Source organism: Manduca sexta, chromosome 26, assembly GCF_014839805.1.
Source record: "Manduca sexta isolate Smith_Timp_Sample1 chromosome 26, JHU_Msex_v1.0, whole genome shotgun sequence".
Lineage (NCBI taxonomy): Eukaryota > Metazoa > Arthropoda > Insecta > Lepidoptera > Sphingidae > Manduca > Manduca sexta.
In genome coordinates, this window is record NC_051140.1 from 4,791,907 (window position 1) to 4,806,003 (window position 14,097).

Genomic DNA, 14,097 nt, shown 5'->3' on the forward strand with positions numbered 1-14,097 from the left:
GGAATGATAAAACATATACAAAATTTCAGAATAGTATATCCAAAAATGCCTCGTCGAAGTAATCCTAACGGCCCTTCGATCTTGAACGCAACGCAACCATACAACCACCGTAGATCTAGTTATTCCGACAATTACCGAGCATACTTCAATAGTTGTGTGATGGGTTGCAAAAGCTAATTCTTGTTCAACAAAAGCTTTTTTCTGTATTTGGTACAAGTTTTCCTGTTCAAAGTGTGGATATGAGTGTCGTCGATTTGAATATTGCCTTCGACGACATGTCGGTACGAATGGGGAAGTCCTAATATTTATATAAAGGTAGTGACTACTAGAAACAAAAGCTTTTAGAGGAACTTCACATGGAACCTTAAGTGTCGTCGTAATTCGACGAGTACCTGTTCAAATACTTGACCATTTAACTCTATTTTTGGGAAATTTTAGATGATTATACAGAATCTAAGGACAAATGATGATGTAGAGTTCAGAAATGAGCGACCAGCCCTCAGTTCTTGATGAATAGAAAGAATGAGTAAGATTAAACCATGCCTGTTTATACATATTTGCATTATTAATATGATTCGAACATTACAACATCCAGACAATTCCAGACAGATAATATTAATGTTAATTGAGTAGGTACCTACACAATTTTCCACTAACCAACTTATCGATGTTTATATATGAAAAGGAGTTCATTTCATATTCGGATTGTGACACTATACATAACGAGCCATACATCAGTCGGTGCTGGCAGTTACTAGCTATATGTTGTCCGCCGGCGCCACTCGCATTCTATAGTAGCCACTAAGCCCCATGCACCGCACAGCTGTTATTATTAAACGAGGGTCGCAGCCATTACATAAGGTCCATACATTTTGGCCCGTCAAGTACTTAGAATCATATCGAACTGGAGCGGCGGGCTGTCGTCGTCTCGCCGCGCTACCAGACGCCCAGTCTCCAGTCAGAGTCAGGGACTGTTGTAACTTGCTAAATCGATATTCGCTCACAATAAGCTATGTAGCTTATGTCTAGCGGTGTGAATTGGTAGAGCGCTTGCAAATCGATTGTTTCCATCACAAACGGTTGTAACGTGCGTGGGGCTTCCGTAATGGTGGCCGGCGGCGACACACGGCGCTCGGCACGACATACACGGTACACGACACGACATGTCCGGGGCGCGGAGACGAGACTCGACGACACGGCTCACTCGCACAGATCGGACGATCCAAATCACATCGCATCCGAGAATGACTGAAAAAACTAAGAGGCGCGCTGTTGTATCGACGTCTCGAGCGGCCGCGTCGCCCGGCGGCGGCACACAGCCGTACCGCCGCGTCTCCGCGCCTCATAGGGCCGGGGTCTCACCTGAGCCGCACCGGAGGAGGTATGTTGAAGGCCGGGAACAGTTTAGCGTTGGGGCTTTCGAACAACATCGCGATTTATTTGTTTCACCGCGCGCACATGTTGGACCTTCCCGCGCGGTTCGGCGTCCGGCCGTGCACTGGCAGCCGCGCGGCGCTGCGCTGCGTGCCACCCCCCCTCGTGCCGCGGTGCCCCTCGCCCCGTGACGTCACGCCAGGCTTCTCGCCGCGTCGCCGCTCGCACGCGCGCGTTAGAGCTGGACGGAACGCACCAAGTCGAGCCCCTCCGGTAGGGCTTCGCGCGAGCGTGGCTGTATGTAGCTCGCGCGCCCGTCGACTCGTTTGTTATATTATTTGACCTCTGGTTCGTATTAATAGCTGTGAGCCGCTGAGCCACCGTACCGCAGGCTCCTCGCCACGAGACACGTTCCCGCTTCACGGAGTATCAACAAGTCCTCCGCTGTTTTTACTCGAGTGAACACTGACCGTTGAGGCGGAATTCCTCGCGCCGGGCGCCGTCCGACTGTCAAACTTCACCTCCCCCGTTAGAATCACCTTTTAACCTTAACACAAGACAGAACACGATTATTATTAAATCTGTATCGTATAAGTTGACGGCGATAAGATGTAACACGGGCTCTTGGTGGACGGAACCGGCACCGCGCAACCGGGCTCGGGTTACAGTAACACCGCAGACAGACGCAACAGATAACTATTATAATACATATAGGTATCAGGATGTAGGAACGTACTTTAATGCGTATTTATGTAGCGAGGTGGCGGCGTCTGGCTCGCTGCTAGTTCCGCTGTTGTACTGGTACGTGTTACCGAATGTCATTCATTTTGATTTGTTTATGCTCAACCTTAGCAAGTTTTCCAGATAAATAAAAAATATTCTTAAATACCTTTCCGAAATTCGGATACAGTTTATTTGTAACACGTCTCGCGGTTCGCCAAGCGAGTCCACTACATTTGAGGGTAGTGCAGCCCATAGTCGCTGCAAAATGTTGGACCAACTTTCATCCGCACCACTCGATGTCCTTAAAATAATGCGAGGCTCATGTCGGCTAATCTTGGCAAGGCCTTTTTACCTGCTGGCCGAAGGAAGAATGGTTACCCCATTCCCCACCCAAGAAGGTCGCTACTGATGTCAGTACAATACTTAATTATACCAGCTTGACTTAATTAAGTACTTCTTCAATCTTCACGGGCCGCTTAAGGATTAAATATTGTAGAAACAATGGAACGTGTCACGACTATCAGGTGCTGTAGACAAGATGCCTTTTTACAATCGTTAACGCTAACGTTATGTATCAGAATAACATATCCGAGCTATAGACTCATCGTTAGTATATGTTTACTCGTAAAATTACTCACTTACTATATCATAAGCAATTTGGTCTGTAATCTTTATTACCCTTTGATGTACCCCAGCCTGTTCGTGATAGGTATGGTTGGTTATTGCAGGCTGGAAGTCATTCTCATATATTTTTTCTGTTTTCTATTAGCGTTAATGATTGTAAAAAGGTGTCTTGGCTACGGCTTTTGTTCCACAGTGTAATGGTGCGGCAAATGTAAGGCCTTCCGAATTTTATGGGACGATCCAAGATGACAGAGGCCACGAATATATATCTCCGTCAGCCAGCACACGAGTTTCTATTTGATGGCATTACGTTAAATACCTATACCTAAATTCAGAGTATTCCACGTAATGCAGATGAATGAACGATAGCAGGCAATGTTGACATATTTGTTTGAGTTACTTGATGGGAAGTGATCAACGCATTTAATTAATACCATTACTAGAACCAAAAGAGTATGTTCGGTCCTATCTTCAATGAGGAGCTATTTGAGTTAGAAAGACGAACAACCTTTTTGTATGTCATTCACACTCATTGACTATACGGAAAGCAATAGCAAGGCCTTAAGACCATTTTCTGTGAGACAATAGGATAAATATCATGGATATCTGAGTAAAGTGTGGCTTTACCATTTACAAAACAATTATGAAGAATATACCCAAGTATTAAGTAGTAATGATTCCAAAATACTGTCTATATAGCCGATACGAAATAAAAGAACGTAATAAGTATATTCAAAATAGATCAAAATAGTAACTCTACAAAGTATTGTAGAGACACTATTCTATCTATTCTATTCTTATTTATAAAAGGGTTTATTATAATACTGTCATGGTGAAACAGGGCATATTTTTGTACTTACTCGTACTAATAATTAAATAATACAATTGATAGCTATATTGAAACATACGACATTCATCAGGTTGCTATATTACAAAATAAATAAAAATACAGACTCTGGGAACAACCAATGTAAAGCCTGTGGTAGAGCAATTTATACAAGAAATTGAAAATAATAATTTCTATTAATAAATATAATTTCTTACATTCACTCTTCAACCTGCGTTATAAGCAGTCCTACTACTGGACATAAATCTCTCTAGTAGTGAGAAGGTGTAGACCGTATCTGACAATGCTGGACTGGTGCCCGTTCGCAGACTTCAAAACCTTTGAAGTTGGTATGAAATTAGGTTTCTTCAAAGACTACACTAAACCAAATAGAATATAAGTCTTACCGTGGCAAGAACAATGGCTAAAATAGCAATAATCGCTGTCCACTTTCCAGATATCCTTGCTATTGCCATCAGGAATACGAAGTCACGGCCTTGTATTAACATTGTATTTTGTCATCTTGTGTCGCTATTTTAATACAATATTCTAAAAGCTTTTTTCATTATTACATTATTATTCACATATATATTTATATTCCATAATATTCATTAATGCAGTGACTAGTTCGAAATTATAGATTGAAGAGGTTGCGAATGTTAAAATATTTTTGAACTGTTGATATATTTTTCCTCTCCCAATACCTCCAACATACCACCTTCCGACTTACATCTGCCTCGACCTCGATATCAGTCCCCCAATTATGATTCCGGGCGATACCGTCGTTTTGTTGCTCCTTTCACTCTCTCCTTGCTTACTTGGATCCATTTTTGTCATTGGCGTCCTTCCTTAACTGCGACTTGGGCTATCCGATCTTTACAATCATCCTTTACCTTTACAAAATTATTAAATCTTATTTATATCGCTCCGTTAGCAACCTGATGACGTATAGAAGAAAAAAAAATTATATTCTTTGTTTTACTCGTGGTTTGTATGCATATAATTATGGCATTAATTATTATAAGTACTAATTATACTTGTTCACGGCTATTCAATCGCTCAAAAAACTAAGGTACCAAATAAGTTAAGTAAATAATTAATATTTCGGTATATATATAAATATAGGTAACACCAGCTTCGGCTGTGTCAGAATTCGATACGCGCAAAATTTTGAAACAAAAAAAAAAAAATATGGTGGGCAACTCTACCACCAACGGAAAATGTACAATATGTTCATACATCAATGAAATTATATTAAATATATAACTAGATTAAAATAGGATAACCAAACCCTTAAAGGCCCATCTAATATCAAAATCAATGCATGAAAAATATAAGTACCTTTGAGTACATTGCAACATATAATACATATTATAAAATTTTATAATGAAAAAACGAATGAGGTATGTAGTATGTTTTTGCACCGCAGCACAAAAAAAAACAAAATCATGGATCTTTCGGTCACACTACCTTATAATTGAATGTCATATACTTAATTGATACCTTTACAATTCACATTAAGGTAATTAAAGAGGCCTTGATATGTAGTGATGCTATTTATATCACAGATCCTGAAAATGAACACGTGTAGCTATTGATTTCTAACATGATCTATTTTATTTAAAACAAATATTACTTTCCATTACCATCGATCGCTTCAGTTTTGTCAAATTGTGTTTTCTTAATTAACTCTGATTGTAGAGAACAAAAACTGTCGCTCGTGCCATGAGACTTGTCACGTGTCCATTGGTTTGATACGCTGTTCAGTGTTATGATGATTGTCCTACATGAGACGACGGTGTGACAACACATTGTATTCTCCGCTGCGGAAAATGGAGGTGATTTTATCTGAACTCAGTCCTGTCGTGTGCTACAATGAGCCATGAAATCAAACTTGATGTTAGGTGGAATACTGAACGATTGTTTTAAAATTTTTCTTTATTTCGTAAGTTTTTAGATATGATTGATAATATAAATTATCATAATAGTACCTATCTAATATTTCCCTTATTTTTCACATATCCGATATTATTTAATTCAATGAGTTATTATTGTTTCTATACAATATTAATTTCTAATTCTTTTATTGAGGGTTTCGGCCATGCTTTGAATTGTTTTGTTTGCTTTATGATTTTTAGAAAGAAAACTATCTGCCTTTACGTCATGGAAAGAAAATAATACTTAAATATCTATAGCATACATTTCTTAACATAACTCACCATCGATGTTTTAGCATATTTGATATTTTGCTGTTGTTATTCAAAAAGTCACTGCGTTTTTTTTTGTTATTTAATACGTTACAATTTAATCAACGGATTTTTTAACTTCTTTTATGTAACGATTTTATGAAGATTTTAAAAGGGGACCCATTAATGGTTCCGTTACATTGCTAAAGATGCAAGATACGAAAAAGGCTTATTAAGTATATGTATAGAGAGTTGATTATTCACTTATCATATTACCCTACCTACAAAATAATAAAATTACACGTAGTCACATCATAAATATAAAGAAAACAGAGGAAATAAGTAACTATACATAGAAGTAAGAAGACCATATATAATACACTACCACTACGGGACCAGGGATATTGCAAAAGAGAAGATATCGAAGAGTTGTCATTGCGCTGCTGTTTGTTAAGAATGGTGGTAGTGGCTGGTGCGAGCGCGGTGTCGCAAGGGCGGTTACAGATAATCACGCTGACTCTATCGATGCGCTTTCTAATTGTACCCGCTAACAATATGCGACCACTGCAATAATATGCAGGGAGGTTCCGTACAATAAGGATTTTAAAACTGATTCTTATCTTTATATTATGTAACAGCATAGTGACTAAACCATATCTATTGAGAAGTACAGTGCAATCCAAGTATAAAGTCAAGCAACGAAATACAATAAAATTCAAAAAATATGAACGATTGCCAAATTTAAACTGGTCTACATTTCTCTAAGTGAACACTTCTTTCTGTAACTTCTTTCGCTAAATTTCAGTGTTCAAGCAGGGTGCCATAAACACCACTGTACCTCATTTAGTATTTGTTAAGGACTTACTTCATAACCCATATAAATACTTATTATTTAAACAAAAAGCTAAAAAACGTAAGTACCAAGACAACTTGCAGGTATACAGAAGTTCACTGAAAAACTTTGTTACGATGTTTTGCAACTCGAAATCATGAAAAATGGTCCTCAAATATATCTATGCTACAATGACGTCAATGGTAGATAATTCTTACACGAAATGAAAATAAATAATATGAAAACCGACAGTGACGAGCAAACTGATGCAAGAACTAACACACTATTTGTTTACCCTTAACATGACATAAACTAGTTAACGTCACGCTGCACTAGTTGAAATCTAGCGCAATGTCGTCACATGTCACGGTGTTTTGAACAAACTCGTCTTACCTGACTATTCATGTGTAGTAGAAACAAAGACTTTAGCACTGGCTTCGCAGTGTGGCGGAAAACTTTGTAATTTGAGCCGTGGGACGCCGCGCTTAGAATACTAATTAGTCTTCCCGTACTTATCTTGAATGTGTCGTAAGTGGAAACTGGAGAACTTCGAATGACCATCTGCTATCGACAACGATGCAACTGTAAACACCTGTCGTAATGACTCGCCGCAGGTGTATATTATGAACTTAAACATGCACAACTTGGCGCTCATAAATTCAAAAGGTATTTTAAATCAAATGAATTTCTCAGCTCATAGATCTCCCAACGACAGTCCTGGAATATTTTTTATTTAATTTTTAATGGTGATATTTATCTTGATAAAATGAATTGAAATTAAATGTTTATCGGGCGAACTGTACACTTCCCAACGTTTTTCGATATTTATCGTGATTCTTTGTTCGCAACTTATTTTACTTTATTTTATTCTGTACTCCGCGGCTTTCTAAAGTATTCTGTATTGTCATAAGCAGAAATTCCGTTTTTGAGTTCAAATATAAGCAAAACAATATATAATTATCATGTAACTTTTATTCAGTAAGCAGTTTTTGTGATTTACCACTTTCTCGCTATGTGCAAAATCTCGTTCCTCTACTAGATTTTCTAATTTCTAATAATAATATTATGTTCATAAAAATATAATATTTCTGTTTTCTTATCGTCATGGATTCATTAAAGTAGCTAACGTAATAAAGACTTTTGAAATCTTATGCTATTGTTGCAAGCTTGCCAATAATTATACCTATTAAATCAGTGACATCTGTTGGCCCGATTAAGAAAAATCGATTCAGCTTTGGCTTTATACTCCAGGGCTATAAGAGGAGCTCTGAAGGTTTTGAGAAACCTTTTAGTGCTTTTATGTGAAAATGTGACAATTAAAATTACTAGAAACATATTTTTATACAATGGATACCAGCTCCTTTTAAATTGTCGAGACTCCGAGAATCCAACGGTACCCCGCGTGGGTCGCCGACACTTTTTGTATCGCAATCGAAGCAACAAAAACAACAACGACACAGCACACGAAGGCGCCTCAATGAACGCTGAAATAATTAGAAAGTCGCGGCTGATTGCACAACCGTCGGAAAACCGTTTGCATTATATCACCTTCCGATGAATGAGCAACGCCCCGCCAAAAGGATACGGACAATTTGCTTCCATGCTTTTGGGTCTGATCAATAGATAGCAAGAACAAATTTCAATCAGTTTTTGAACAAATCCGTCCTGGTGTTAAAGTAAAAATTCAATATACAAAACAAACCGGTACGTAAACAGAAATGTATATCGTTATACGTATTATATTATTTTGGCAAAAAACATATAGGTATATCATATAACTTGCTTTTGCTCGCGGCTTCTCCCTAGTGAAATATGTTTCCCGGAATAGAAAGAAGTCTTTCCCTACCAGGGTCTGAAATCCGTTGGGTAGTATTTGAGTTTATCGCATTAAGACATACAGACAGATGCGGCGAGGACATTGTTTTATATTTATAGAACTTTTAAAGAGGTTCACTACCGTCACACATAATTGTTGCGTTACTTTAAGGCGATACCTCAAGGTCCATTTTCATACATTTTGTTTCACCTTTAATCTGGGTAACTAAACAAGTATTGGCAAGTAAAGAATTTAAATTCACGTCTAGTTAGTGATTAGTTCTCGCAGTTGAAAGAAAAACGTAAAAATAATGTATGTATGAAAATGGACCTTGAGGTATCGCCTTAACCTATTACGCAGCGTACGCTACAGAACCTTTGCAAAGGAATAAATTTTTTGCTCCGCTCCTATCAGTCATAGCAATATTTTATAAAGCCTATAGCCTAACAATGAAGAAGGAAACACTCCCGCTATACAGTTTCCCAAACATGTAAGTACTCGCAACTGGTCTGATCATTAGGTGGCGAATGGCGATATTCTGAATTAGTTTCATATTATTCGTTTATTACGGATCGGCAAGGACGCGTGTCCCAATAGCTCTCATAAATCGACATCGAAATACGAACTAGTACGAAGTACCTCAGCAACACGGGTACATCCAATGTAGAAATATGCTAACTGAAATGTACTCTCCTCTGTGACCATGAAGGCTGCAGTCTTCGAAACTTCGGGAGAAAATTATAATATAAAAACTGCGATAAAACCCCAAAAATAGTTTTATTTCAATGTCTCACATTTACATAAACATAAAAAATCGATATGGTGAATAGTAAAATAGTTAACAATAGGCTTCCTGTGCAACCACGGCGGGGCGTGGTGGTGCTAAAATTATAATATTTACACTTCAATTTGGGTGAAGAAATCAAACACTTTTTACGATTTTTATTAGCATTTACATTGATGTTCGTAATTTGACTTTTAAATTTAGTATCCTCATTCTTCACAGTGAACGTCAGCAGTGAACTCGACACTTATCAATAAGGCATCGCATGGTGCGCGAATGCGATTAAATTCTTGTTAAAAATAAATTGTACTAAAGGTTTTAATGTTTGTTATGGCCTCTGTGTTGATTATATTTCAAAAGGAAAAGTGTTGTTGACTCTATTAGTAGAATCGGTGTTTTATTATTCTCTCTGTAACACTAAATAGACTTAAAGTAACTGGACGAACATGTTTTTTTTTTGTATCAGACTCCGCAGCCAACCCCGCGGGAAAGCTGCGAATAGGATACTGGAATCCGCCGGTTTAGTGTAGGGATCTGGAGGAAAGTTGGGAGGGGATATCTGGGGAAGGTATTGTAGGAGAAGGAGAAGGAAAAGGAACCCTTTTAGGACACAACACAACTACAGCCCTTTAAGGACACAACCCAAAACTCTACAGCGCCTCTTATCAGTCATTCTATAAAAAAATACAGGAAAATAAATAACCACCTTAGGATAGGAGGGGAGAAGGCCAGGAAATGTTAGAGGGCCCTCATAGACCTCCATGTGAATTGGCAACCATGAGGGTATACACTTAACTGTAAGCCTAGGGCCGCAACAAATGTACCCACGTGCATGGGCGTGCGAACGAATGTCGTTAGTCGCAGGCTAGCACTCAAAACTAGCGAACAACACGCATTAGACCATGGTTTCTGGTCAATCGTGAGAAATTGGGACAGGCATTGCCTAAAATTACGCTTATAGAAACCTTCTCGCTTCCGTAACTGATTAAACATGTAACGAACTCACCGATTCTACTCCTCTTATAAAAATAATAGAAATCTTACTCAATCCATAACCTAATAGTTCTAATAAGTTGCATTATTTTTCCTCTCTTTCAAGCATGATTTAATATTTCTAAGAAACCATATATAATTCAATATTATGTAAAAAAAAAAAAAAACAAACATTGGGTAGTACTTAGCACCTTAAACCTTTTTAATGTAACTATTCAGCCAATATACAATGGAATTCAGATGAATTTGTTGTATAAACAATAATTACAATAATTATATTACATGATCAAATCATTTCAAATAAAAACATATTTTAGTAAATCAGGGTTAGCGCGCCATCTGTTGGTGAGAGTTTGATAGCGACGAATTGAAACGCGCTCTAGCGGCCGCAGCCACCGCCGGGACACTTCTTCTTGGGAGCGCGATATGTTGAGGTGGACGCGCCGCCACTCAGCGGCAGGTAACTTGCATCTGTAACATAGAACCAGCAGCCAGATTAGGATAACGCAATGAATATCAAATCTTGCAATCCCCGTCAAAAATGTGGTGTAGGTAAACAGCCTCGGTAGTAGAGGAAGACATTGTCCATAATATGCAGCAGTGACACAGAATATAATATAATACAGTCATTCGACAAGACCGCAGTTCCGTCCTCGCCGCATTCCCCATCCCCCTGGGACTTCTAATAGATCCGGCCCGCGTGCCGACGAATACGGTCATGAATAGATTTTTACTATGCCCATCCCTAAATGATAATGTCTCATCCAAATGGCCGTTCTGCGCTGAGGTTCGTACCCTCAACTCAGTGGTTTGCCCTCAACATGGTCACTTAATTTTCAACGGTTGCGAGTGCCTAAAGCGGTCACCCAAAAGACCTGTGTGTTTGTATAAGCCAATCTTTGTCAGATTAACAAACTTAAGTTACACACAAAAAAAAATACCGTCGTCCATTTCGGCTAATCTGCGCCCGGCGTCGGCACCGTATCGCTTGAGTCGCTGGATCGTGTCATTACGCTTCTTCTCAGCCAGCTGCGTAAACAAAAAGTGCAATGTCATACTTTGTCCTATACCATTCCTGTAAATAGGGTGGTGCAAGCTGTCTAGGGCGAGAACCTGGAGAGGCTCACAAATAACCAGGACCATATTTCGGGTCAGCTTGGGCCTAGTTACGGAAGCTCGCAGTGGGCGAAAAAGACTAGTCACATTGCTCTCCCCCACCAAGTTTTTTTTGCAAAAAACACTACATTGTAATAAAGAATTTAAAGCTAAGATACTACACAATTTTACTTTTGTGTTTTTTTAATTCTTGTACTGAAAGACTGTATAATCACCACTGTTTATTATTTTCATATACTTAACACACTTAATGGCAAAAAAATTTAAATATGTGAACAATGAAAAGAAACTGATGCATATGTATTAGTAAAGTTTATAAACAAGTCATTATAATAATTTTACAAGTATGGTTAGATCCACATAATGGTTATGAACAAATAGAAAAGGCATACCTTTTCTTGTGCCTCACGTGCACGTCGGGAGGCCTCACGCAGCATTTCCTGTTGTTGCTCACGAGCTCGCTGGAACGCCTCCATGCGAGCTAGAGCCTTGTCTGGATCTGCACAACATAATATATAAATCCTACTTAATCTATGTTCAACTATTATATTTTCATTAAATAAGTGAAAGTAGTGTCCAGGTAGAGTACTGATTGTATCTCACTAGAAGACATATTTATCTTGGCCTGGGCAAAAAATCACATATTAACAAATTACTTAGGAACCTAAAAGTTAATAACAAGAACAGAGAGAAGGTGAAATAACTAAGTTTAGGCTGGTGGTTAGGGACAGATAATAGTGATATCCCCTACAGACAATTATGATTTCATAATGATTTGATTTGATTTCATTCAGTCTGTGTTCATTGACCATATCCAGGAATAACCAGGTAATTTCTATGTAATAGTATGATTATGCTAACCTTTATGATACTCTGCATCCTCCTTGGCTTGCCGGTATGCTGCATACCTTTTCTTCAACTTATTGAGTAAGTACAATGCAGCTGCTGTTGCACCCACCACATACCACCCATATGTAGCCAGGAACTGCAGTACTTTGATACAAAATAAAATAAATCAATAGTTAAAAATATAATTACTTATTGAAAACATTTTATTTTTCATATAGTTTAACCTATAACTGAAAATAAAGTTCTGTTTTCGTAATCAAATTCATTCTGTATCAGCACTGTTTAGATGCAAGACTTAAGACTTCATACTTTTATTAAACCTTTGTGTACATGTATTATATCAACTGATGAAACATATAGGAATATTGCACATAAACATTGGAATATAATTCAGACATGAGCAATGTTAGTAAGACATTTCAACAAATTAGAAACAAGCCTAATGTTCTCTATAAGTGAATATTACATGAATTTTAGAGTAAAAAAATAAGCTTTAAAGTTTTGTATATTGTTTTACATAGGAAAGTTCGCACTTTATACTTTATTACGTGGTTTGTTTAGGTGTATCAAAACTGTGTCATACCGACAGACGCAGGCGTCAACAGCATGGACCCAAACGACTGTTGTTCATCGACCACCGACTCCATTTCTTTACCTTCAACAAACAGGAAAAAAAAACAAAAAAATTATAATATCTTAAATGTCCTTCCGCCGCCCACGGTTAAAATAATCAAATGCAACAGCCACTTAAACGGCATATAGCCCAAAACAAATATTCTAATAACTCACATGAAAGCTATTTTATGTAAGTTTACTTGTTTAACAATTTATAATAATTACCGTAAATTAAAGAATATCAAAATTCCCAAACACAATTTTGATTTCAGAAATGACGAATGTTGGCACTTGACAGCAGATTGCAGAAGTGACAGATAGAACCACGCATCCAAACATTGAATAGTTATGTGGGTGTGAATCGATTTCAATTCATTTCCAAACGCGAAGTTTAGAATTTTTACCCAATAATAGCGATTCGTTCGCCACTCGCACATCTTGGGAATATACATCATGTCAATAATGTAAGCACAAATTGTGCCTCTGGCGACCATTTAAGCTATGAAAGGCGAAATGCATAAAATCGATTTTTGGTGTCATATTCGATTTAAATAGTTAAAATATTATCGATTTCGGTTTACTTTTAATCAGCGACGATTTGGATATAGTCGCTGACCTAAATTATATTGATTAATTAAAAAATCTATGTTTTGATAACCATGCCTAGATGTAAATAAGATCATGCTCAAAGAGAATATAATACTACGTTAGAGTCCCGGATAAGTTAAAGAATCTTAAAGAAACGTAAATCATGCTCAGAGTATTATAAAATTAAGGAAAGTCAGGCTTACTCAAGGACGCTGCAAAGATAATTATATTATGGGAGCGCTAAACGCTAACTGATGTCACTTTAGCTCCGAACGACGGAAATAGGGAAACTGTAACGACGAATATGAGTAACTATTTATTCGGAGTTCACCCCAAAAAGAATAAGTATACTTAATCACTACGTTTAGATCACCCCAAAATAACGTCTCTCCATCTTATATATGATTTTTTGCACCTCGCGTCTGTGGCTTACCGTCGATAAACCAAGACTTCTCAGATGTCTAGCGTGAAGTAAGAACTTATTATTGCCTTTTGTATGGTCTTTTTCGGAGGTTAGACGCCTTCACCTGAAGCACATTCGTTACTTCAAAGGAATCAGCTCATCCACGATTAGTAATTGTGTCGTGAAGAACACTTGACATGAAATCTACATAGCCGTCGTTAATGTTAATAAAAAAAAAACTCTTTTTTGTATTGGCATAGACAGATATTAGTTGAAGACCAAGTAAGTCAGTTACAATAGTAACAGGGGCGTAGCTACCGTCGTATCAGTAATACGGGGCCGCGGACCTTTAGGCCACACTCAGCCTC

The 14,097-nt window shown here is 37.9% G+C and overlaps 2 protein-coding genes across 5 annotated transcripts in view; both read right to left on the reverse strand.

Annotated features, from left to right (window-relative positions):
- The window catches only part of LOC115450508 (RNA-binding protein Musashi homolog 2), a 104,690-nt gene extending 103,178 nt beyond the window's left edge, over positions 1 to 1,512 (reverse strand). The window contains exon 1 of the mRNA XM_037443172.1: positions 1,363 to 1,512. Coding sequence (XP_037299069.1) covers positions 1,363 to 1,430 — 68 coding nt within the window. The 5' untranslated portion in view covers positions 1,431 to 1,512. The remainder of the gene's footprint in view (positions 1 to 1,362) is intronic.
- An 8,819-nt stretch (positions 1,513 to 10,331) lies between these two features.
- LOC115452990 (selenoprotein S) lies at positions 10,332 to 13,093 on the reverse strand. Of its 4 annotated transcripts, none has more exons than XM_037443007.1 (6): positions 12,964 to 13,093; positions 12,707 to 12,778; positions 12,136 to 12,267; positions 11,667 to 11,773; positions 11,100 to 11,187; positions 10,332 to 10,629 (listed from the first exon to the last, which is right to left on the reverse strand). In XM_037443007.1, the coding sequence occupies exons 2-6, from the start codon at positions 12,768 to 12,770 to the stop codon at positions 10,538 to 10,540; spliced, it is 483 nt and encodes a 160-aa protein (XP_037298904.1). In that variant the 5' UTR covers positions 12,771 to 12,778; positions 12,964 to 13,093; the 3' UTR covers positions 10,332 to 10,537. The 4 variants fall into 4 exon arrangements, with proteins under 4 accessions (XP_037298904.1, XP_037298902.1, XP_037298903.1 ...); XM_037443005.1 differs by having other exon boundaries at positions 11,088 to 11,187; XM_037443006.1 differs by having other exon boundaries at positions 11,088 to 11,187; positions 12,913 to 13,037.
- Positions 13,094 to 14,097: the final 1,004 nt, after the last annotated feature.

What these genes read in the sequence shown, in the direction of transcription:
- LOC115452990 (XM_037443005.1), bottom strand. Translation starts at nt 12,770, where the DNA reads ATGGAGTCGGTGGTCGATGAACAACAGTCGTTTGGGTCCATGCTGTTG. An exon ending in CACGTGAGGCACAAGAAAAG is followed by an intron (nt 11,188 to 11,666) that starts GTATGCCTTTTC and finishes TTGTTTACGCAG; the next exon opens with CTGGCTGAGAAGAAGCGTAA. An exon ending in GGACGACGGTATTTTTTTTT is followed by an intron (nt 10,630 to 11,087) that starts GTGTGTAACTTA and finishes TCTATGTTACAG; the next exon opens with ATGCAAGTTACCTGCCGCTG.